The sequence below is a fragment of the Dipodomys ordii genome, unplaced genomic scaffold, assembly GCF_000151885.1.
Source record: "Dipodomys ordii isolate 6190 unplaced genomic scaffold, Dord_2.0 Scaffold98, whole genome shotgun sequence".
NCBI lineage: Eukaryota > Metazoa > Chordata > Mammalia > Rodentia > Heteromyidae > Dipodomys > Dipodomys ordii.
The window spans coordinates 168,284-192,591 of NW_012267314.1; the positions used below are offsets into that span (position 1 = coordinate 168,284).

Sequence of the window (24,308 nt, forward strand, 5' to 3'; positions counted from 1 at the left end):
ATATCAAAATGGTATTTGCTGAAAGGGAAAAAATCTATTTGTTTAAAACCTATTTCCCAGCCAAGAGCTCTTGTTAGGAATTCTATTTACATTTCTTTGTCTATGCTAAGATCTTTATGAGAGCAGGTGAAAAGCTATGAGCTCGGAAATCCACATCTCGAAAGAAATCCAAGTGAAAATCAGCACTAACATTTATTGTACCAGGTAATAAGCACAGTTCAGAAAGCAACACCACATACACCGCCAGCTTGAAAATATTCCTATCTTTAATGAAATGGTAGCCTGCCCACCTCTGTCCCCAAGAAATATAAGGAACCGTCAAAAGAATGCGATGCTGAAGGCTAGTGCTGTGAACAAGGGGACAGGAACATCTCCTTTTCATTGTCTTGGTTACATTAAATAGAGATAGTAAGCTGGGTACAGATGGCTCACACCTATAACCCTAATTAACCACAGAGACTGAGATCTGAGGATAGAGGTTCAAAGCCAGCCTGGGCAGGAAAGTCCGTGAGACTCTTATCTCCAATCAACCACCAAAATGCCAGAAGTAAAGCAGCAGCTCAAGTGGTAGAGCACCAGCCTTGAGTGAAAAAGCTAAAGGACAGTGCATAGACCCTGAGTTCAAGTCCTAGTGCCAGCACACACACACACACACACACAAAAGGGGGGATCATGTGTACAGAAAATATGCAAACTAGCAAGTAGCAGGTGTGCATCTCATCTACCCGCCCTGTGAGGGGGCTGTGTCAGTCATCTAGCCCTGTGGGCCTCAGTTTCCTCATCTGTAAAATGAGAGGATTTTTTTTTACCAGCTTCCCCCTTCTATGTTCAATAGTAAAAGAAAAGGATCTACATACTTAGCTAGCAAAATTCTAGGATACGGTGTTCTAAGAGATTGACCACAGTCAACACTACACAAAGGGGGGAAAAAACACGTGTGTTATGTTTCAAAACACCGTTTTGTTAGGAGTCCATTATGAACAACAGCCCAGTTTCATCTGCCTTTGAACTCTCCGTCAGATGTTGGGTGACTGATAAGTTATCTCCATGATTGTAATGGAAAAGCGTTAGCGTCTGACATGTAAATAATAAATGGGGCCCATGCCAGGTTTAAAGGCTTGTTTCAGTGAGTTCCTTCACTCAGCACATTATCATGCAGTCCTAAAAACACTGGCCTCATGCATAGTGTGCATCACACACGAGAGCCAGATGCATGGGAGACAAAGGTTGGTGAGACAGCGCCTGGGCTCACAGAGTCATGGCCCATGCGTGGGAAAGCCACGCAGGACGACCTCAGCACTCAGTGCGAAGACCTGGGGTGGGGTAGAAAGCGGGACTGATGGGAAGGAGGCCCAGTAACTGCCAGCTGTGTCAGGAAGGCTTCCTAAACCACACGTGCATGAGGGAGAAGGAAAGTGGACCATTTGCATTTCACGAGCTCCTGGCCGGATGCGGGCAGGGATTCCAGAGCGAGCACACAGTGCAGCATCTGTGCAGGGCTGGGGGACGGGTAGGGAGTGCGGCTCAGCATGTTTCAGACTGCAAGTTGCAGTCCTACCATCAATTTACCAGGCCAAGAAGCTGTACTGCTTGAGCAAAACATCCTCAAATAAAACAGGAAAAGAACAGACTGGAGTTCAGGCGGTCAGAGGAAGTGTCGCTTGGTGAGTCTCTCGTTCCTCTGTGTGCTAGGACTCCACCAGGCTACTTAGAAAAAGTCACCCTCTCTAGGCTGGAAGGCGGTTCAGAGGGGCCACTGCATCATCACCCGCCATGCCAGCTTCCAGACAATGGAGCTCAGCAGCAGAAGTAGCTCTATGGGCCACAGCAGCATTTTCTCCCTCTAGGGAGGACCGTTTCCAAGGAACATCCCAGAAGAGACCGGCAGGGCAGAGGTCCAGTTTGGCCCCATCCCAACAACACGCTCTGAACGAGCCTCTGCTGGGCTAACAGAGCACCAGTTGGGAGACACAGGGAAAGAGGAAAGTTCAGCATCAGTGAAGTTAGTCATCACTTTCTAACAGGGAAAACCTTAGCTTTGTGCTTTACATTCAATACAAATTACATGGTAGAGGGGAAGGGAAGGACGTTCACCATGCAAACTTGTTAGTGTATACGGCTTTGGAAGGTTTCATCACCAGCCAAGTGCCGGTGGTTCAAAGCTAGCCTGGGCAGAAAAAAACTATGAGAATCTTAGGTCCAAAAAACTACTCAGAAAAAGCCAAAAGTGGTGTTGTAGCTCAAGTGGTAGAGGGCTACCCTTGAGTAAAAGAAGTTCAGGATTAAGCCGGGTGCCGGTGGCTCACGCCCGTAATCTTAGCTACTTAGGAGGCTGAGATCTGAGGATCACGGTTCAAAGCCAGCCTGGGCAGCAAAGTCATGAGACCCTTATCTCCAATAAACCACTAGAAAACTGGAAGTGGCGCTGTGGCTCAAGTGGTAAAGTGCTCACCTTGAGCTGAAGAGCTGAGGGACAGCGCCCAGGCCCAGAGTTCAAGCCCCAGGACTGGCAGGAAAATAAAAAGGCTTTCATTCAGCTCCAACCAAGACAACACAAATAGTTCTGAAGAAAGTGAATGCCATCATCCCTGACACACAGCTACCCCTGGTAACAGGCCCTTCCGGGTGTGTGCCGCAGCAGCCTCATGCATGATACCAGGACCAGTGCCTCCCTGGCCACTCGTCTGGAAAGGGAAGACCAGGCATGAGACGTGCAAAGGAACAGATACATGGGAAGGGTAGCCCAGCCACAGGGAAGTGCCCCGACAGTAGCAGGAAGCAGGTAAGAACATTTACTTTGCCGGGCGCTGGTGGCTCACGCCTGTAATCCTAGCTACTCTGGAGGCTGAGATCTGAGGATTGCGGTTCAAAGCCAGCCCGGGCAGAAGAGACCGTGAGACTCCTATCTCCAATAAACCACCAGAAAACCGGAAGTGGCGCTGTAACTCAAGTGGTAGAGCACTTGCCTTGAGCTGAAGAGCTGAGGGACAGCGCCCAGGCCCAGAGTTCAAGCCCCACGACTGACAAAAAAAAAAAAAAAAGAACATTTACTTTGTGGATTTTCTTCACAAACCCATTAGCTTTCCGAGGATCCATGTAAGTGGCAATAACAACTGCTTTTACACCTTAAAATAAAATCTTAGGCAGGAAAAAGCACAGATTAGGGAAAGAGATCAACACCTGTCTGAAAAGAGAACACTTTCCAATGCCACCGAACAGCGGAGGCAAGTGGCTTCATCTCATATGTCTCCAAGCTTCTTCAACATTGAGGAAATGCTTCCTTCAACACTGACCTTGAACAATATCCTGATTTACCTAGCATTTCTCCAATACTTATTTCTCCAATATTTACCACTTTGATGACACTCTGCAAATTATTTCTTGACTCAAGAGATAAAGAAACACTAACAAACATTAGCAAAAAGTGAAAGATTCATGAAGTGATGGGGGGAAAATGCTGGAAAAAAGCAGATGATATGAAAGGAATGGATGGTGTCATCCATCGGTCCAGGTACCATCTAACAGGAAAGCAAGACCTGACCAATCAATCCGAGAAAGAGTCCGTTCAGGGCCACTGCAGAAAATCATCTGGGTTCACTAGCATCTTCATTATTTTGGACAATGTATTAGACTAGGCACTCCAAGTTAAACCACCTTTCTTGGGAAGCTAAATTAATCTAATTGTGGAAATGAGAAAGCTGCTTGCCCAGCCTCCACTCGAGTTTACTGTACAACACAGTCACGGCTTTTCTCTTCCAATATGCAGTCAAGGTAGAGGGGGACAGCAATCCACTCGCAGAAGAATCATACAACAGAACTCCTTTCTCTGACAAGCATGGAAGCATTCCCTCTCAAACAAAGAAGAATCTGATACTCTCCGCCCTGTTCTTATAAATCATCTTCCCAGTCTTCCTGGCTCAGAAGAACAAACACCCTTCTTCAAGCTTCCTCTAGTGCGTCAGCAATTACTCCCATTATTCTGATTTAGGTGGAGAGGGGGAGGAGAACAATGAAATATTTAAAACTCTTCCTTGTGGGGAAGACAGATCTATCATACCCTGAGCAGGAAGTTGAGTCACATGTCAGATCCGGCTTCATCTCCAGCCTCGACTTCCCTCTGTTCCCCACAATGATGGCTAATGAGGCAGGCCTCGGATTCAGACCCAGAGTGGATGGAGGAGCCACGCCCTGCCTCCCCTTGGGCACCCTCCCCTGCTCGGGGCTGCTGTTCCAGGCACCATGCCCAGTGCTGGTGGCTCCTATACCTGAGGCTCTGCTCTCCACCTTCCAGAGCGACAGCCTGGCCTGCCTACCCTCACCCCCAGTCCTTTCCCACCCCCCCTAGCACAACGCTTCCTGTGAACTTGGGTCTTGGGCCTGGGACTCTGCTCTAAGCAGACACAAAGTCTACATGAGCTCACAAATATCTTTGTTCTTTGATCAATGTATTAGCTTTGGTGCTCTATGGGCTTATTTTTTTGTCTGAATTAATCTAATTGTGGACATTGTAGAAATGAGTAAGCTGTTTGCCAAACCTCCGCAACATGTTCATGGTGGGACACAGTCTCGTTTCAGGTCTTGACCAGGTCAAGTCACTGTGGCCTTTGACCTGCCCTGCCCTAGACTCACCCCTCCTGGAGCATCGAGGTCACCGGCTGTCTGCAGTCTAGATTCTCCTTTCCTGCTAACACTGTTCCTCTCACAAAGCCTGTGTCATCCTACTGGGCAGCCGAACACCCCTGCCATCCAGCTGTGGTTAACCCCGCTGCCCAGGCTTTCTGTAAGTCAGTGTCCGCCCCACCAGATGCTGAGAATGTTAGCCTCTGCCAGCTCTCCACAATGCCCCTCCCTCTCAGAAAACCGAGGGTCCTCCACAAAGTCTGCTCCCTCCATCACATGCCATCAGCCTATGGGAAGGGTGTGACTGGTCACCCAGCCCTGCGCCCTCATTCCCCTCAGAGCCATCCCTGGACCCAGAATTGGCTTCCCTGGGAGCCTGCCTGTGACATGAGCCAGTTTGTCCCTTGAATGCTCTCTACCTCAGAATCCCAAAGACAGTCATGACTCCATTCCGCATGGACATCTTACAACATTTACTGCCAAGCCCTTCTCGGTGGTTTGGATAACATGTTCAGAACTTCAAGTCCAGCTGAACCTGGAAACAGTATGTCCCCATCCTAAACCCCAGAACCCACGCATTGGGGACCTTACACTGCCGAAGGGACTTTGCAGGCATGTAATGACATGAAGGACATGAGATGGGCATTCTGGATTCTTGAGAGGCCCATGACAACCTCTCCCGCTGCAGGCAGAGATGTGATTACAGATGAGCCAGCACCTGGCTGGCTTTGAAGATGGAGAGAAGGGGTCACAGGCAGCGTAAGGAGCTGAAAAAGGCAAGGAAACAAATTCCCTGACAGCTGCTAGACAAGAAGGCAGCCTTGCTGACATCTTAACACCAACCCAAGAGACCAGACCAAGCTCCGACCTACTGACTGTGAGACAATAAATGGTGTTACTTCAAGGTACTACATTTGTGGTCATTTGTTAAAATGCACACAGGGTGGATGGTGATTCTTCATTCATTTCTCCACCTTCACTCTCACCTTCTGTGCTTCACAGGGGTCCCGCCCATAGAAGCCAGAGACCTTTCTTGGATTGTAAATGCCACCAAGCAACAACTCTGGGTGACTCCACAGAACTTCTCCAAATCAACAATTCACACAGGATACCTAGGAATCTTAACCTCACCCTCAGCGAAATAACAATTTCCTCTCTGACCATTCCTGTCAGCTTAAAGCCAGCCACAGCCCAGTGTAATAAAAACACAAACACAAACTCAGTCAGTCTCCTAAACAGAGAGTAGTCAGCATTTGAATGTGTGTTCGGGAACCATTCTCAAGCTTAATTTGCATGGATTGTGTTCTTAAAGAGGAGAGCCAGGTGCCCTTGGCTCATGCCTGTCATCCTAGCTACTCAGGAGGTTGAGATCTGAGGATACTGGTTCAAGGCCAGCCCAGGCAGGAAAGTCTGTGAGACTCTTATCTCCAATAAAACCACTAGAAAACTGGAAGTGGTGCTGTGGCTCAAGTGGTAGAGCGCTCGCCTTGAGCTGAAGAGCTGAAGGACAGCACCCAAGCCTAGAGTTCAAGCCCCACAACCGACCAAAAAAAAAAGAGAGAGAGAAGCAGGGAGGGCTGGGAAGGTGGCTCAGTGGTAGAGCGCTTGCCTTGCATGCATATGAAGCCATGGGTTCGATTCCTCAGCACCACATAAGCAGCAAAAGCCCAAAGTGGTGCTATGGCTCAAGTGGTAGACGTTATCCTTGAGCTGAAGAGCTGAGGGACAGTGCCCAGGCCCAGAGTTCAGGCCCCATAGAAAAAACCAAAGAGAGAGAGAGAGAGAAGCAGGGAGATCTAAATCAAGTAAGTAAGTGTGAGGTAATATGGGTGAAGAATTCTTCTCCCTGCTTAGACCATATATAGTTGCAGAATTTAACTTGACTTTGGCTTATACATTTTTTGAAGAAAAAAAAAAAGCCCTTATCTACCATCAAGTATGTGCGCATGGGAAACTCATGCCATTAAAAGACCTCAAAATAGGACCGCTCAGGATGATGAATTGCTTTGATGCTTCAATTAGACAAATCTGAGCCCCACCGGGAAGATGAACTCACGGGGATCATCAGTTGCTGGCTGTCCCACTGACAGGGACAGTGCAGCTTGGCAGGTCCCGAGGCCACCACGGGCCAGTCCTGCCAGGGCTTCAGGATGTCATAAACACTGAGGCACGACAACCACGTGCATGGCCTGCTTGGCAACCCAGGGAAGCCCGGATCCCCTAGCACACAACAGCGTCCGCCACATCAGGCCCCCTGCAACCTAACAGCTGCGACGGCTACTTACTGTAGGAAACAGATAGCTCTCGTCCACTATTCTCAAGAAACTCTGAGATAAGTAGACATGCGTTGAGTTTCTGATTTCAATAGGCTGTCTTGGGATTTCCTTTCCCATACGGTAGGTATCTGGGTAAGTTCCTGCATGGATGGGAACTTGGAGGTTCTGAGTCTGAAGCAAGGAAAGGGTAGAACCAGAGAGCTGAGAGGCAGCCATACTGGCCACCCGGGCACGGAGGGCTGAGTTTCTAGACCACTGAAACTTGAAAGGTTCTCCCGCTGGGATACAGGTGGCAGCACAGACCACGTCCGTGGATTCGTCTATTCGCAGCCACTCCTTCCCTGGAAACTCCCTGGGATGGCAGCAAGTGAGGAGAGCTGGCCCTGAATCTACAGACACTTCTCAGACTGTAGCTCTGCAACTCGAGGGCTGCAAGTCACACTCAATCACTGCATACCCTATACCAGTCCAGACACTTCAGTTGAGAATTTCTGGTCCGTGTGTTTCAGTTACTAGGGCTATACTCTAACACCCCCCCCCCAATATAACAGCAAACAATGACACCCTTGTTTTGCTCATGAATTCACATTTGGGCAGAGCTGGGCAGAAATCCCTTATATCTTTGCTCTTCAGTCTTTCCTGTCAAGAATGGGGTGAGGAATAGAGGAGTATGGGGGTGAATAACCAGGTAGGGGTCAGGGTGAGGGCGGAACGGGAATGGGATAAAGACTTGCTTGCTTAGCTGGGGGCTCTAGACCTTTGTGTGCTCTGCACTCTCTTTATACGATCTCGGCACTACGGGGCTTCTGAGTAGCCAGACTTCCTACATAGCAGCTCAGAGCTCATTCTCTCCCTCTCTCCCTCTCCCTCTCTCTCTCTCTCCTCCCCCCCAGTGGGAAGGGGGAGGATTTATCATGAGTCCTAAGCTAACTTCAGATATCATCCACCATCATCTTTGCCACTGCTGTAGTCTTCCCCATTGGCTGCAGCGTATTCAAAAGGAGGGGAATTCAGATCTGCTTTTGTACAGGAGATGTCAAAGCAAGCAGGAAAATGTTCTAAAAGTCAGCACTTGAGGTTCGGAGACGGAGGAAGAATGCAGCCCGGAGGCGTGTGGTGAAGAACTGGCGGGCAGGGGATGGGGAACGAGTGAGAACAGGTCCAGAACACATCTGGGGACTGGAAACGCTGTCACCAAGAGCACTGCAGCAGGGCAGGGGGGAATTCCAAAACAAAGGGGACCGCTGGGCTTCCAGAGCTTTAACCACATTGCTGCTGGGAGTCAGAGGAGCTAGGAGACATTAGAGCAGAAGGTGCAGGTGCGTGCTGTGTGCAGAGGAAAGAGGCATGGGAGCCACATAGGACAGGGCAGAGTCACCGCACGGCAACACACACTTATCTGGGAAAGTGGGACAGGCAGGAGGATGAACAAGGCTAATCTGTGGGAAGAAGGGGTGAGCACATATCACCCAGCAGAAGAACTAACGAAAGGTAAGCGGTGAAGAACATCCTAGAAGCTCAACAGGAAGTAAAAAACTTCCAAAGAAGAGAAAGCAGTCATAGTGGCTCACTCTGAGAAAGGGAAAGATGAAAACTAACAAAAAGGACACTGGATGCTGACAGAAATGGCGAGGAACACAATGATGGGGGAGTTGACTTTATATCTCTAATTAGCACAAAGACAGGCGATCAGCTAGTATTACTAATGCCTCAAATCCACTGTTCCAATGAGCTGCTGGTGTAAGCACAGGAGAGGCATATGGAAACCACTGCAAGAGAGTGGACGTGCACAGCTAAACTTCTGTCCAAGGAGTCAGTCCGCCGCCCAGGACTGATAAGACTATCTCAGGGCAAAGCACAGCAGCCCCAGAGGACGGGCGCCTCCGGCCTCAGCCATGGGCCACCCTGCCGCCCCCCTCGGCGGGCGCCCATTCTCAGACGGGCGCCTCCGGCCTCAGCCATGGGCCACCCTGCCGCCCCCCTCCGCGGGTGCCCATTCTCACAGAGCTCAGGGCAACACCAGTTCCTATGGATTTTGTTTGAAGTCAGCACCTTAAAAAATCCAATTTGATAAAAATGGCAAAGAAACACACGAGGAAATGTTCATCATCCCTGGTGGTGAAGGAAATGCAAATAAAGACAACCCTGAGATACCACCTTACCCCAGTCAGAATGTCCCACATCCACAAATCAGCCAAGGACAAATGCTGGAGGGGATGTGGAGAAAGAGGAACCCTATTACACTGCTGGTGGGAATGTACACTTATACAACCACTTTGGAAAGCAGTCTGGAGGGTCCTTAGAAAGCTAAAGATTGACCTTCCTTATGACCCAGTCATACCACTTCTAGGCATCTACCCTGAACAACAGGAACCAATATACAAGGACACGTGCACCTCCATGTTTATTGCAGCACTGTTCACAATAGCTAGGATATGGAAACAACCCAGATGCCCCACGACAGATGAATGGATCCAAAAACTGTGGTATCTATACACAATGGAATATTATGCAGCCATTAGAAATGACAAAATAATGGCATTTGCAGGGAAATTGATGGAGCTAGAAGAAATCATGTTGAGCGAGGTAAGCCAAGAGCAAAGAGACAAAAGGTACATTGTCTCCCTGATAAGTGGATATTAAATCCAAAATGTTAGGTAATATGACAAAATTAACAGGACTTAAGAAACAAAGAACTTCCACTCATATGGTCAAACCACTACTAAATATCCCCATGCTGCTGATCACATGTATGGTGTATATGTGTACACTGTTATATATTATAGATCGTGATAGACAATTTGCCCCAGGAAAGTTAGAATGAACTTGTGACTTTAAATGAGCATCATTATTCCACAATACTGTGAAATTAGGGAATTATGTACTCATTTAATCACAATTAAAAAAAAAAAAAGAACCTCGGGGAAAGTAGGGAGGGAAGGGATGGTAGGGGGAAAACAATGGAGGGGTTAACAATGCCCAATAGGAAGTGTACTCATTACCTTGCTCATGTAACTGTAACCCTCTGTATAGTATCTTTACAATGAAAAATTTTAAAAAATCCAATTTGAGGATGTATGGATAGCATTATATAAATTCCTGTTTTTCATCGGAGTGTTTAGATGAGCCTAAATTGCTCTAAAACAAACAGATAGAAGGGCCCATTAGAGTTGAAAGCAAGCCTACTAGGAGAATCTCTAGAGAAGAATAAGAAAGCCTATGGTATGAAGGGCCAAGGAGGTGGGGGGGGGTAGTCCTGAATTCAGGTTAGTATCATTTGTCCAGTCTGAAGGAATGGAGTCCGTATCAAGGAAAACAGCACACAGGCAGGGCTGACAGTCACCTTGCTCTCCTATCTGGGTCCCACTGTGCAGAGGAGCAGGAGCTGAGAGTCAAACCGACGGCCACGTTCAATCAGCCTTTTCTGAGGCAGCCCACAAAAGCCATACAGGCAGAGCTGCTAAGCCACGCTACACATTAAGTCAGGTATAAGATCAAAGGAGGCCCTCAAAACTCAAAGTATCTGAGAGAGAAGCACCCAAGCTTCTTTAAAGAGAAAAATCAAAGAAATAATAGATTTAAGGAGACGATGAAGATTTGTGACACCGAATATTTCTGTCATCCTTACTCTGAATTAAGTATAATCTCAACTGATGCATCACCTCAATCATTAATTCATTTTATCACCACATGAGAACCATTGAAAGTCAAGTACAGGAGCTCATGACTACAATCCCAGCTACTTAGGAGATAAGAGAACTGGAGGATGAAGGTTCATTGTCAGCCTCAGCAAAAAGCTAAGTGAGACCCCCATCTCAACAAGTAAACCAGGCAATGCTTATATGAGCATGTCCCAACTGCATGGGAGGCTACAGATAAGATGATCTCAACCCAAGACCAGGCAGGGCATAAACATAAGACCTTATCAAAGAAGTAAGTGAAGCAAAAAGGACTGGGACATGGCTTAAGTGGCAGAGCGACTGCCTGCCTGTCACTGACTTCAAACCCCGGGATCAAAAAGAAAGAAAGGAAAAGGAAAAAAAGAAAACACTGAATCCCATTCCAAATTATATCTCTGGGATCTAGGCCTACGCATTTGAATCAGGATGTCAGGGTCATTTAAAAAGGACCAAAATCTATGAAGTAGCAGTCTTGTATATTCTGTTCTCCCTATAAAATGCCAGCAAGTGCCAAGAATCAGTGAGAGAAAAGTTTAAAAGAATGTGAAGAACAAATAGGGCATACTTACATAAACCAAATATTCTGACATAAAAATGAATTTTATGTATGTAAAAAACAACACATAAGGGAATCTGAGAAACGTAATATTAAGTTTTTAAAAATTCAGAAGATGCTTGTAGTGGGAGCAACAATTCCCACACTAACAATGAGAACCAGATGGATTAGCTACAAAAGCACAATTTTTACCATCTTCCAGGAAGCCGAGAATGTAAAGAAGCCTAAATGTGGCAAGTCTGTCCCCAAAGGGAAAAAGAAGGCCACCAGCTGCTTCCGTCCTAGCAAAGCACGAGAAGGGCAGGACAGAAGGAGAAACCAGAGAATATTTTAACCAACATCGGTGGCCGCATGTGGACATCAGCATCCTTAGAACCCGGAGCAGCCTCACCACAGAGCTAACCTGCGCCACCCACCAGCTCCTTCTCATCAGTCTTCGCCAAACACAGGGCAGGTGCGTGCCCATGGCCGGGAGAGAAAAGCAGAGCTGCAGAGCTGAAATCCAGCTGCCTAGGCTATGGTACCCACCTCAACACTGAAGTAGAAAAGGGTCAGAGCGTAAACACTGGGAATGGCATTCTGCGGCACTCCAGGCTTTCTCCGGGCTACTGCCTTGGTCTTCTAAAGGCTGGGGCAGGACAGGGAGAACAGTAGAGAAGATGTCCAAAAAGCAGCGAGAATTCATCTACACATCTGCACAGAGATGTTCAGCTTTATCAGCAAGCTAGTTCTGGGTTAGGGAGCAGAAAGAAATCTTGACCTCAGCCAGAGCTCAGTTCCCAAATCATACCAAAGGAAGAGCCCTGATTCTGCCCTCAAAGATTTTCAGGTCACCGATACAGTGACTCTTAGCAGATTTTTCCCTAACCGTTTCAAATATAGGTTGAAATTCAAAATTCAAAATTATAAAAATTCCAAAATCCAAAACTTACCAAAAGGCAAAAGGATGCCACAAGTGGAAAATTCCACATATGACCTCACAAGATAGGTAACAGTAACAATGTAAAAACTGTTACACAAAAATAGCTTCAAGCTGCAGATATAAGATACATATAAAACATAAATCAAGTTTGTATTTAAATTTGACCTGATGTGAAAAAAGAGGTCCATATATATGCATTTATATACACACATGTATATGTGAATATATAGATATATGTGTGAAAACCTATTCACCCACACATATGTGAAAACCTCAAAAATTAGAAAAAGCAAAATCAATCCAAAAAACTTCTGATTGCAAGCATTTTAGATACTTGTAGAAATTTGAGAATCAGCCCATACACTAGTGACCTGGGTGTTGGGGAAAATCTAAGCAACTGAAGTTTATATAACTTTTTTGTATACAATATCTGGTGTGCAATAAAAAATAATTAGGCATGCAAAGAAGGAAGAAAACATAAACCATAGTCAAGAGAAGAAATAGCCAAAAGAAGCAGGCCCAGAGATGATCAGATAATTGAATTACTAGGAAAGGGCTTAAAATAAGAATAAGAAATGTTAAGAACTGAATAGAAAATATGAGCATGAACACATGAAGAACTTCAGCAGAAGCCTAGAAACTATAAACACACTACTAAAAATATTTACTGTGGAAGTGCTTAATATAAAAAACAAGATAACAAAAATGGCTTAAGACAGAGTCAGCAAACTTAAAGCTAGAACAATAGGCAAACACCCAAACTGAAACACAAAGAGAAAAAAGGGTAGAAGAAATAGAATCTAAAGTCTAAGATATACGGAATTATATAAAATAGCATCACATATAAATAATAGGGAAACAGAAGGGAATAGAGAAATATTTGTAGAAATAATTGAAAAAATTCCAAAATTGATGAAAGGTATTAACCTACAGATCCAAGGACTTAAGCAAACTTCAAGCTGGATAAATAGAGAAAGCTTGTTTGAGCTGCTGAAAACAAAAGACAGTGATATAATAGTTTGAGAAACATGTATTATATCATTTGAGAAAATGCAGAAAGAATAAGAGCTAATCTAATCAGGGAAAAATACTGTCAGCATAGAAGTCTATATCTAGTGAAAGTAATCATTTTTGATTGATAAGACAGAATCTTACCATGTAACTCAGGCTGATCTCAAATTCAGAATCCTACCTCTGCCTCCCCTGTGCTGGTATTACAGGCCTGGCCCACCACGTCTAGCTGAAAACATTCCTTAAAATGAAGACAAAATAAACATGACCAGAATGGCAAAACCTAAGACCTGTCACTAGTAGACCTGCATATAAGAAATGTGGAGAAAAGAAACATAAGTCCCATGGTTTCCCTTATTGCAATAACTAGTATATGTCCGGAACAAGTAGAAAAGGTCAAAAGCTATGTACATATGACCATATAAGATGAAGTTAAGCGAAATGAACCCCAAGATAGGGCCACAAGTGTTTTTTTTTCTTTCTTGCTATTGTTTCTAACATACTTATAAGGTACCATGTGATTTTTTGTTGTTGTTTTATATGTCCCTCCCCCATGGCATAACCCCTGTTTTCACTGTATTTGATGTCAGTATAATTTGGGGAGGGGAAGGGAAAAGACAAAATGTTTAAATAGGGATACAGGTTGACCCATTGCAACAATGAGATGTACAAGACACTATGTTGAAAAATGAACTTTAAAATTTATGGGGGGAAAGAGGAGAGTATAGTTGTGGAGGTGGGAGGGAAGAGATGGTAGGGGAAAAACAAAGGAGAAGGCAACAATGCTTGATAAGAAATGTAATCATTACCTTACTCATGTAACTTCAACCCTTCTGTAGAGTATTTTCACAATAAAAAAAAAAACTTATTTAAAAAAAATGGGGAAGCCGGGTGCCAGTGGCTCACACCTGTAATCCTAGCTATTCAGGAGGCTGAGATCTGAGGATCATGGTTCAAAGCCAGCCCGGGCAAGGAAAGTCCTTGAGACTCTTATCTCCAATAACCCACTAGAAAACTGGAAGTGGCACTGTGACTCAAGTGGTAGAGCACTCACCTTGAGCTGAAGAACTGAGGGACAGCGCCCAGACCCAGAGTTCAAGCCCCACGACCAACCAAAAAAAAAAAAAAAATGTGGAGAAAAAAAGGGAAAAAAGTATTTTAAGTTGAAAATACATGAAGTTATATATAAAATCCCTTTTAAATAAACATGTTTTGATTCTACTCATAATTGAGCCCCTGTTATACCCACTCAACTCAAACCTTTTAGGAACTAACCACAAGAAAATTAATAATTTTTGTATGCGTGAACATCACAGACATATCATGCTCTTGTTTTGGCAGGGTCTTGGTTTCTGTTGTGTGTGTTTTCTGACTTGTCCCCTTTGAGTATTTAGACGTTTATTAATTTTGAAGAGTGTCCAAAAATAAGGGGTCTCACACTCAGCTCTGTGCAAAGGCCCCTTTGTGAACAATGAGCTCTTTCCTGGATGGAAAGAGGTCAGCTCGCTTGTCACCGGACAGATTTTGTGAAATCTGTTCGCTGGGGTCCATACTCGCCCTGTGTTCTGTGTCCACATGGCCACAGAGATAGCCCTTGAATTCTTCCATCCTTTTCTGTCACCTTTGCTCTGATCAAAGACTATTTGAAAAGTATGCCTTTATTCAGGCTGGTTAGAAATACCAGTTCAATACAGAATAAAGGTTTCTTAAATGCAAAGAAAATTATATATTTTATATATGTCCTTGCGCTCTGCAGCTCAAGGCGAGCACTCTACCGCTTGAGCCACAGCACCACTTCCAGTTTTCTAGTGGTTTATTAGAGATAAGAGTCTCACGGACTTTCCTGCCTGGGCTGGCTTTGAACCGTGATTCTCAGATCTCAGCCTCCTGAGTAGCTAGGATTACAGGCACGAGCCACCAGTGCCCTGCTCCATGAGACTCTTATCCCCAATTAACCACCAAAAGGCCAGAAATAATCTGTGGCTCAAGTGGTAGAGCACTAGCCTTGAGCAAAAAAGCTCAGGGACAGCACCCAGGCCTTGAGTTCAAACTCCAGGACTGGCCCAAATAAATGCATGGATGAATGAATAAATAAATAAATAACATTACCAGCTGTAGAGATATGAAATATAAGACAGAGTATAATAGGTGGGAAGAACAAAGGAAGTATAATGTTTAAAGTTTCCTGTACAGTATTTTTATAACATAATTTCATGTTTGAAAGTTCCTGTATATTATTCCTGAAGTAAATTACCGTAATTGGAAGTTCTTGTATACTATTTTTAAGACAATACCACATTTGGAAGTAGATTATAATAGATTCTACTTGCACACTGTGATCTCTTAAGTTGTTACTAAAAATAGCATGAAGAAGCACGAGCTATTATTTTTTACAAAGATAAAATGAAATACCAAAAATAAGTAATTTATCTAAAAGAATGCAGAGCGGGGAAAGAAAAACAAATACATATTAGATAAACAAAAACCAAAATACCCAAGGCTGGGGGGGTGGCTCAAAAAGCACAATGCTTGCTTAGAAAGCCCTGGGTTCAATCCCCAGTGACACAAGATAAAAAGGGAAGAGAGGGATAGCAAGCACGGTGGTGGATGGCTGTACTCCCAGCTATTCTTGAAGCAGAGGGGCTGAAGGGTAAGAGACTCACAGTCTATGGCCAGCCCCAGACAACAGTGAGATGCTATGTGAAAAAATAAAAGCAAAAAGATCTGGAAAAGGGATGGTTCAAATGGGAGAGCAAGGCCCTGAATTCAAATCCCAGTACCAAAATAAAAATAAATTTTAGGGGCTGGGAAGGTGGCTCAGTGGTAGAGCGCTTGCCTTGCATGCCTGAGGCCCTGGGTTCCATTCCTCAGCACCACATAAGCAAAAAGAAAAAAAAAGCCTGAAGTGGCGCTGTGGCTCAAGTGGTAGAGCGCTAGCCTTGAGCTGAAGAGCTGAGGGACAGCGCCCAGGCCCAGAGTTCAGGCCCCACGACCGGACCCAAAATAAATAAATAAATAAATAAATACATTTTAAAAACCATGATAAACTTAAACCCAATTTGAACATGGATTGTTATATCCTGTTCTTTCCTAAAATTGATATGATGCCTGTACTGATGTAAGAGAATTACATGCTGAAGTACAGGACATGAAGAATAGGATGTCCATACTTTACTCTTTGGTGATTTGGAGAAAATCCTTGAGGAATAAGATTGAGAGAAAGACAGAGCAAGAATAACTACAACAACAACAAAATCAGCAAGTAATAGATTTACCTGACGAGTCTACCAGAGTTCTCTGAATTATTCTTCTTTTTTGTTTTTAACAGTCATGGGGTTGGGTGCTGTCTCTGAGCTTTTTCACTCAAGGCTAGCATGCTACCACTTTACGCCACAACTCCACTTCTGGTTTTCTAGTGTTAACTGGAGGTAAGAGTCTCACAGCCTTTCCTGCCTGGGCTGGCTTCCAACCATGATCCTCAGATCTCAGTCTTCTGAGTAACTAGGATTACAGCTGTGAGCCACCAGCACCTGGCTTCTGGATTATTCTTGCAGTTCCTCTCAAGGCCTAAAATCATCTCAAACTGACAAGTTGTATTATCTTCACAACTAAAGGTATTCAATGGGATGCTATTTTATATAAAATGCATGTACAAAATCATGTTGTCATTTCAGAAAAAAACACGATATACATATAGCCTGATCCTATATTTATGAGGAAAAATAAACTAAACAACTTAATGTCTGGGAATGTTTGTTTTTGTTTTAGTCGGTTGTGGGGCTTGAACTCTGGGCTTGGGCGCTATCCCTCAGCTCTATAGCTCAAGTCAAGCACTATACTGCTTGAGCCACAGTACCACATCTGGTTTTCTAGTGGTTTATTGGAGATAAGAGTCTCATGACTTTCCTGCCAGGGCTGGCTTTGAAATATGATCCTCAGATCTCAACCTCCTGAGTAGCTAGGATTACAGGCATGAGCCACTGGCACCGGGCTAATGTCTGGGAATGTATACATGCAAAACACTTGTGAGGACACAAAAAAAGGCCTGTGCTGACAGGGAAGGAAGCTCAGGTTGGGATGTCCTCGGGGAGGGAAGGGAGTGGACACTGGGCCGCAGCCTGTATTAGGACATTCGACAGCACTGGTAATACTTCAAAAAAACTACAAGAAAGGATTTCAAATGTTGTCATCACAAAGAAATGATGGCGGTTGGAGGAGATACATAATGTTCACCTTGATTTGAACATTATACAATGTGCATGAGTTAAAAACTCTCAAGATACCCTACAAATAAAAACAACAGAAACTATTACTGATATGTTGGGGGTTTTTTGATCGGTTGTGGGGCCTGAACTCTGGGCCTGGGCGCTGTCCCTCAGCTCTTCAGCTCAAGGCTAGCGCTCTACCACTTGAGCCACAGCATGACTTCGACTTTTTCTGCTTATGTGGTACTAAGGAATCAAACGCAGGGCCTCATGCATACAAGGCAAGCATTCTACCACTGAGCCACCTTCCCAGTCCCTGATATTGTTCTTAAACTTGGTAATTTTATGGTGTTCTTTACAGTATTTTACCTCAAAGATTACACATGTGTTATAAGCTTCTATATAAGCTAGTATATTTTTAAAAGGTGAAAATTGAAACGTTAGAACATCATTCAGTTTATAAAAAGTAAGTGTGAACTTGGGCCAATCTTAATATTTAGAGAAAAGCTAACCAAAAGCATCAAGAGCATCCCTAATCCTTACCTGAAGCAACACACATTGATCAGATTCCCAAATCATGGATGCAGCTCATTATAATACTATTGATCAACTCTGTTTGGGCTTTCCTGAAAACCTCAGCTGCAAAAGAATGAAGCACTTTCCTTGAAATCCTTAATTTAAATTCTCTTGCTAAGACATAATAATTCAGTCATGAATAAATTATGTGCAACATTGTACAGCAAAAGAAAAAACCTCTAGGATATGCAGATATGACCCATTAAATAATTAACCATTACTATACTATTTTTAGAAGCAAGTTTCTATATAATATGATATCATTTCTCACTATCTGAGAGAGGAGGCATAAAACACAGGTGGGTCAATAAGATCCTCGAGAGCTTTATTTGATAAACCTTTGTGTTCAATGCCAAAAAACTATCAAACAAGCAATGATCCTAGGTGCTGGTGGTTGTTCAATTATATATACACACATACACACACACACACACACACACACACACACACGTGTGTGTGTATATCACCAGCTTTATTTGCCTAAAGCATTTAGGTAAAAAAAATAAGGAAATATTAGAAAGTAGTCTCAACCAAGTAACTATCAAAACCTTACCACCAATTTGCTAAGTAATGAAAAAAAAATCTCTGGAAAAGGGATGCCTCTCAATTCTGAGTCCAGAAGAGTTATATCAAATAATCAGAGTTACCAAGGCAACTGTATTCTGCAAGACATAATTATAAACGCTGTGTGTCAGTATGACAATGCCTTCCTTAAACAGCAAATCTTTAGTCCAAGTCTGCTGTATAGCAGGTAATTCTGTAAGGCAGTCCCTGCCCTCCCAGGCACATGCACCTTACACATGCATACACAACACGCACAAAGGGTGAGTCCGTGCACCATGGCAAGAGAAGGTACCTGAGTGTCTGGTGGACACTCTCCACCCCCACCCCCCCACCCCCGCCCTGATTCCATCCTCTGTGTTGCCAGGCAAGGTCCTAAGCGTTATCTACCACCATCTCTGTCGACATCAAGTAGATATTGTCTGAAACCATGGAAAGGAAGACACAGTTCTGCACGGAAGGTTGAGAAAGAATGGTGTCTTTGCATGTTATCAGGGCAGCACTTTCTCCTAGATAATAAGGCTTACCCCATCTAGGACAGACATTGCTAGAATGGCACCTCAAGTTCCAGGAGATAGTTATTGGATGCTGGAGGGCTGAGCCGTTGAGAATGGTGGACATTAAGTAGGTGGGCCTAATGGAGGTCTTTAGGGGATAGAGCATGTGCCTTGGAAGGTAATAGTGGAGCCCTAGCTCCTTCTTCTGCCATCTGGCACCATCTGGCACCGCCACAAGCAGCCTAAAGTGAATGGGTGCACCAGATTTCATTGGCTAGAACCTCTAAAACCATGAAAACACTCCTTTTCATAAGTTAATGATCTCAGGTATGTTGTTATAGAGACAGAAAACTATCGGACACAGACAAGTCCTTCTGTATTACAAGGGCAGTCCCTTCCATCACAGACATGAGATGTAAAAATGATGCCATAGAAAGGAAATAAAAATTATCTGATCTATGGCAGAAACTTAGTACAGGAAATACTACTTTCACTTGCCAGGACTGGCCTCAAGTTCCTTCTTTAAGATAAACATGACCCTAGTTTGTTGACTCCCAATGACTGTGCATTTATTTCAGAGGAGATTAACACATTTAGAAAAAGGAGAGAGGCGTAGAAGAAGGGAAAGAAAATATGAAAAGAGAGAAAGAAGACAAATTTTTTTTAAAATATCAGTAGAACTACAGAGAAGGGAAATCTGAGAATGTTCCCCAATTTTCAGCTATTTGGATGTTCATTACACCTTCAAACTATCTGAAGTGACCACACAGAACTGGGAGACACAGGTCTCCCCCCTCCCTCACAGGAGGTTCCTGAAACACTAACTTGGGTGGCCTCCCAGGTCAGCCATCTTTCTGCCAGTGATCAAATGGCTATGAAGTATCAATATATCAAGCAAAACCTTTTGAATTTCCAATGTATAAACAAAAATAGGATACAGGTGTGTGCTGTGTGTATGAGAGGGAGTGAAAGAAAGGCAGAAACAGAGACAGAGAGACACTGGGACAAAGGGGGAGAGGAGAAAGACAGAGACAGACACAGAGAGATCTGTTCAAATTCCAGGGCTGGTGCCTGGGGATGATGGCACTGAAGCCTTCCTTCTCTCAGTGACAAGGAGCAATGTGATGTCTCAACAGCACTGGCCAACTTCCCTCCTTCCCCTCTTAAATCAGCCATGAAACGCTGTCACTTTTCATCAGGACTGCATATGCTGAATAAAAGCAGCCCGGAGATAAGCAGTCTTTGACCTGCTTAGAGAAGCCTTGCTGCTGATAGTTTTTTATTTCTTCACAGCCCTGGAGTGGTGGCTCCAAAAATGGAGCTGAAATCAGGGTGTGGATCAGGGCGGGTCCCCAGGCATCCATGTAGGACTCTCCGTCTATAGGGGCTGGAGTGGGGGCGCTGCTCCCACAGGCTCTTGGGACTCTTACAAAGGTTACAGTTCTAATGAGACTGCACAGTCCCACATTTTTTTTCCCCAGGGCTGTCAATGTTACATTTACTAGCCTCCACGTGCCTTTTCTAAAAAAGCTCTCAGAAAAGGATGACCAGAGTGCCGGCCAGGTTAATTCCTAGGTATACTCTAATAATATGGGCTGTTGATCAAACAGTGTTTTGTTCTGTACTGGATAGTGTAGTAAATATACTTTTCCCATTTATAGTATTTAAAGACAGATGCTCTGAATGACACGGTATAGAGTTGCGAAAACTGAGGCTTTCACAAGATAAATCAGTTGTTCGGGGTCACAATGCTGCTAAAAATCTTAGGATCTGCCCTTCTGAAAGCCTTTTCTGCCTTCAACCATGCTCAGCCCTTGGAGGAGGGCAGTTTTCCTGGTGGGAAGAGTTCTGGTTTTGTGGTCAGAAACTTCCCATAATTAGTGATGCAATCCACATGGCAGGCACGCTCGCCAAGCCCTCCCCTCATCTTCCACGTGGGATAATCATTTCTATGCTGCTTTTCAATAGGACTTAAGGAAAGTACCAATACCTGTTGCTGAGTTCATTTCTCTGAGACAAACTTCCCTACTCATGTGCTCAAGGTCTAGAATGAGAAGCGGGTTGCCAGAAGTGGCACGGATAAGGAAAGTCTAGAAGTAAAGTTCTGCTATGGTTTTCCATTTTTATTTCCTTATTCCCTTCTTTCTTGGTGTAACTGTCTGGGGAATCACCTATTCTAATGTCTGATAATTTCTACATTTAGAGTTTGGATATAAAAAAACCCCAAACACTTGTTTGCCAGCTGATAGAAACAGCTTCTGGAAACTGACTGAATCATGAGGACTCTAATCTAATGAATGGATTAATCCATACGTGAAGTCATAATATGAAGGTACTTCTTCTGGGAGATGGTGGCAACTAGGAAGTGGGAGTCTAGTTGGTGGAAGAAGGTCACTGGAGCCTTGGTCTGGAAAGCTATGTCGTCTTCTGTCTCCTGGCTACTTCCTGGCTGCCATGAAATACGCAGGCTCCTCTAACACATGCACCTGCCAGTACGGTGTCCTTCCGCACCTCGGGCCTAACAGCTTTGAGAGAAGCCAACCTCATATCATAGATTGAAACCATGAACCAAAACAGATCTGTCTTCCATTAAGTTGCTTTTCTCAGGTATTTGACCATTTGACTAATGTATCTACTAACATGCAAAGCTACTGGGACATGCAGTCAAACACTCAAAATAGGGCACTCACAGTATATATTCAATAAATATCTAAAGGAAGTTCAGGAGAAAGGTAGGCAGGGAGAGAGCAGGCCATACTGGCATTTCCTCAGGTACTCATTTAATGATTAACTGTTGGTATTTCAACCACACCTGTGCCATTTTGAGTCTCTAGCAAATTAATTCGGGCAAAGCTATTTGATTTCATTCTGTCATTACTAATGAATAAAGAACTTAAAAACAATGGCAATACTCAAAACAATGGAATTCCATGACAAACAGTCTAAACAAACTAATAATTTGTAGTTTGGATGAACCTATCATTTTTCTCCAACAAACATGCTAGTATGGGCCTCCAGTTTCCTTAAAATTCCAAATTAAAGTTACCCTCATAAAGACCGACCACACACACACACACACACACACACACACACACACACACACATTCTCTCTCTCTCTTTCTCTCTCTGATTCCCACAGAACTGACATAAAAATGCTGCAAATAGTAGCTAATAAAATCCCAACACAATGTGTGTTCCTACCTCCATCAGTTAAGACAACATTGACACAGAAAAATCTGTAACAACATACAAGTGAGAACCTGGAGGAGCTCTTGAAAAAAGCATGCAGACATCAAGAAACAAAAACAAATTTAGGATGGTTTGGTTAGCAGCTATGTTTGAAATAGAAATAAAACATACTAAGTAATATCTGAATTTGTCCCCAACCATACAGCAAGGATTTGGGGGTATATATGTATAAGAAAATGAAATGGTTATCATCATACACATAATACACTTGTGGCTAAAGCTCTGTAAAAAAGACTGGAAAAAAATCAACCAATTGTCAACTCTAAAAAATCACTGAAAAGAGAAAACAAATGCCAATCTGGACCCTCCCAAAAGTTTTTGACATTAGGAACTTAGTGAATCTTCTCCAACTAGAGGAATCCAGATAACTACCTTCACCAAAGATTTGGCTACAAGAGATAGCATCTCCGTTAACTATAGGGCATCACCAGCCCAGAGGCAGTGTTTATTCTATTGTGAAATGTAGACACATCAGGAGCTCTGGGGCCCTCTCCACAGGTCTGCAGGGACAAGAACACACATACACACAGAAATGGAGTAGGGTAGGGCTGTGTGTGAGAAAGTCTGGGAGTGGAACTTGCATCACAGATCTCTCCTCCCCTAACTGAATCCTGTTAAAAACCAGTCATCAGAACACAGTTCACATACAAAAATGCTTCCCTCATAGAGTCAGAGGGCTTTGAGTGAAAAGTATCACATTGTCAAGAGACCATTCATTTCTAACTGACACAGCTTTTATTTCCAAGAGCAAAATCCAGGCACAAAATCAAAGCCTATCAATAAGACTTATTGGAGACAAAAGTAAACAAACACAAAAGGTTTGAACTAACCCCACTCAATAGCAGGTGGAAACCGAAGGCACAGCATTCGCCATAACCAGGACCTGAGAAGCTGAAGGAAAAACTCCTTATAGATGGCTTTTAAGTTTGGAGGGAGGAAAAAGCCTAACTTTCACTGGGCATAGAATATAAAAGGTTACATAAGCAGCTGCATCCCAAATGTTAGGCCCAAACAGAGCAATTGAAGTTGACTTGGAAGATGGTAAAAGTGCCTTCCCTAATGACTATTAATAAATAAAAAGTTCTTTCTTTAGTTGGTAGGAGGATAGTTACTCTTGACCATTTTGATTTCCCAGAAGATGGTGGAGATGCGTATGAACTTTTTTATTTTCCAGATTAAAAAAAAAAAAAAAGCCCCAAAGCCCTGTTTCTGAAGTCACGTCAGGCTCCTTCTCCAAGCCTGGCTCCCGCCTCTCCCCCCCCCCAACTTGCCTATGGGGACATTCTCCAATGAAACTTTTTCCGAAAGTGAAGAATCAAAAGTGTGGTGAAGCAGAGGCCAAGGAGGCCAGGCTGAATTCAGTGAGGGTGATGACAAAATGAAACTACCCAGCCAGAACACACCGGGCAGCCTGCACTCCCAAGCCTGGAATCGCCAGAGGTTCCCGATCCTCGTTCCTGGAAGTGGAGGAGCCTCCTCTAGCTGAGCTCCACCGGAGGCCCCACATCTCCCCAGGGTGGGGGGTCCAAGTCTGTTTATCCCTCTCTCCCCCTCCGACTTCCAGGCCCACCCCCTCCCTGCAGAAGACCGCACCTGGGCTGATGTGCGGGCCTCCCGGGCTCATCCGAGGGAGCGCCCCACCTGCCCCTCCGCCCCCCTCCCAGGTCCGAGCGGTGGAGCTGCCAGGCCGGGCGCACCTTCCCTGTTCCCAGCCCTCCGCGCTCTCCTCCCGGGAGAAGGGGAAGGGGCTGCTGATCACACACACACCCGGGACCCTGGGCAGCCGGGCGGGCATGATAGAAGGACGCAGAACGCCAGCACCGGAGGGGGCGGGAGGCGCCGGCGAGGGCGCCGTCGGGGGTGGGGGGAGGTGGGCGGCCACTTACTCGAAGGCGAAGAAGAGCCCGCTGGTGACCAGGATGAGGACGAGCGTCAGGTAGAAGACGCCCGTCTGCCGGGCCATCATGATCCGCCCGTTGCAGAAGAACTTGTTCCTCCCCGGGAACACCTCCCATTTCCTGCGGGCGGCGATCCTCTTCTTGGAGTGGGGCGACTCCATGGGCGAAGAGCCGTGGGTGCTGATCTGGCTGTACTCGCAGTCTGTCATGGGCCCGCCGCCGGGAGGCATCCACGAGGGCAGCGGGCGGGGGGCGCA

General features: G+C 44.7%; 1 protein-coding gene across 1 annotated transcript in view; it reads right to left on the reverse strand.

Annotated features, from left to right (window-relative positions):
• Positions 1-24,302, reverse strand: part of Zdhhc14 (zinc finger, DHHC-type containing 14) — a gene marked incomplete at its 3' end in the record, with an annotated part of 186,229 nt that extends 161,927 nt beyond the window's left edge. Inside the window, exon 1 of the mRNA XM_013026925.1 lies at positions 24,040-24,302. Within this exon, the coding sequence (XP_012882379.1) occupies positions 24,040-24,281 (242 nt within the window). The remainder of the gene's footprint in view (positions 1-24,039) is intronic.
• Between the last annotated feature and the right edge of the window lie 6 nt (positions 24,303-24,308).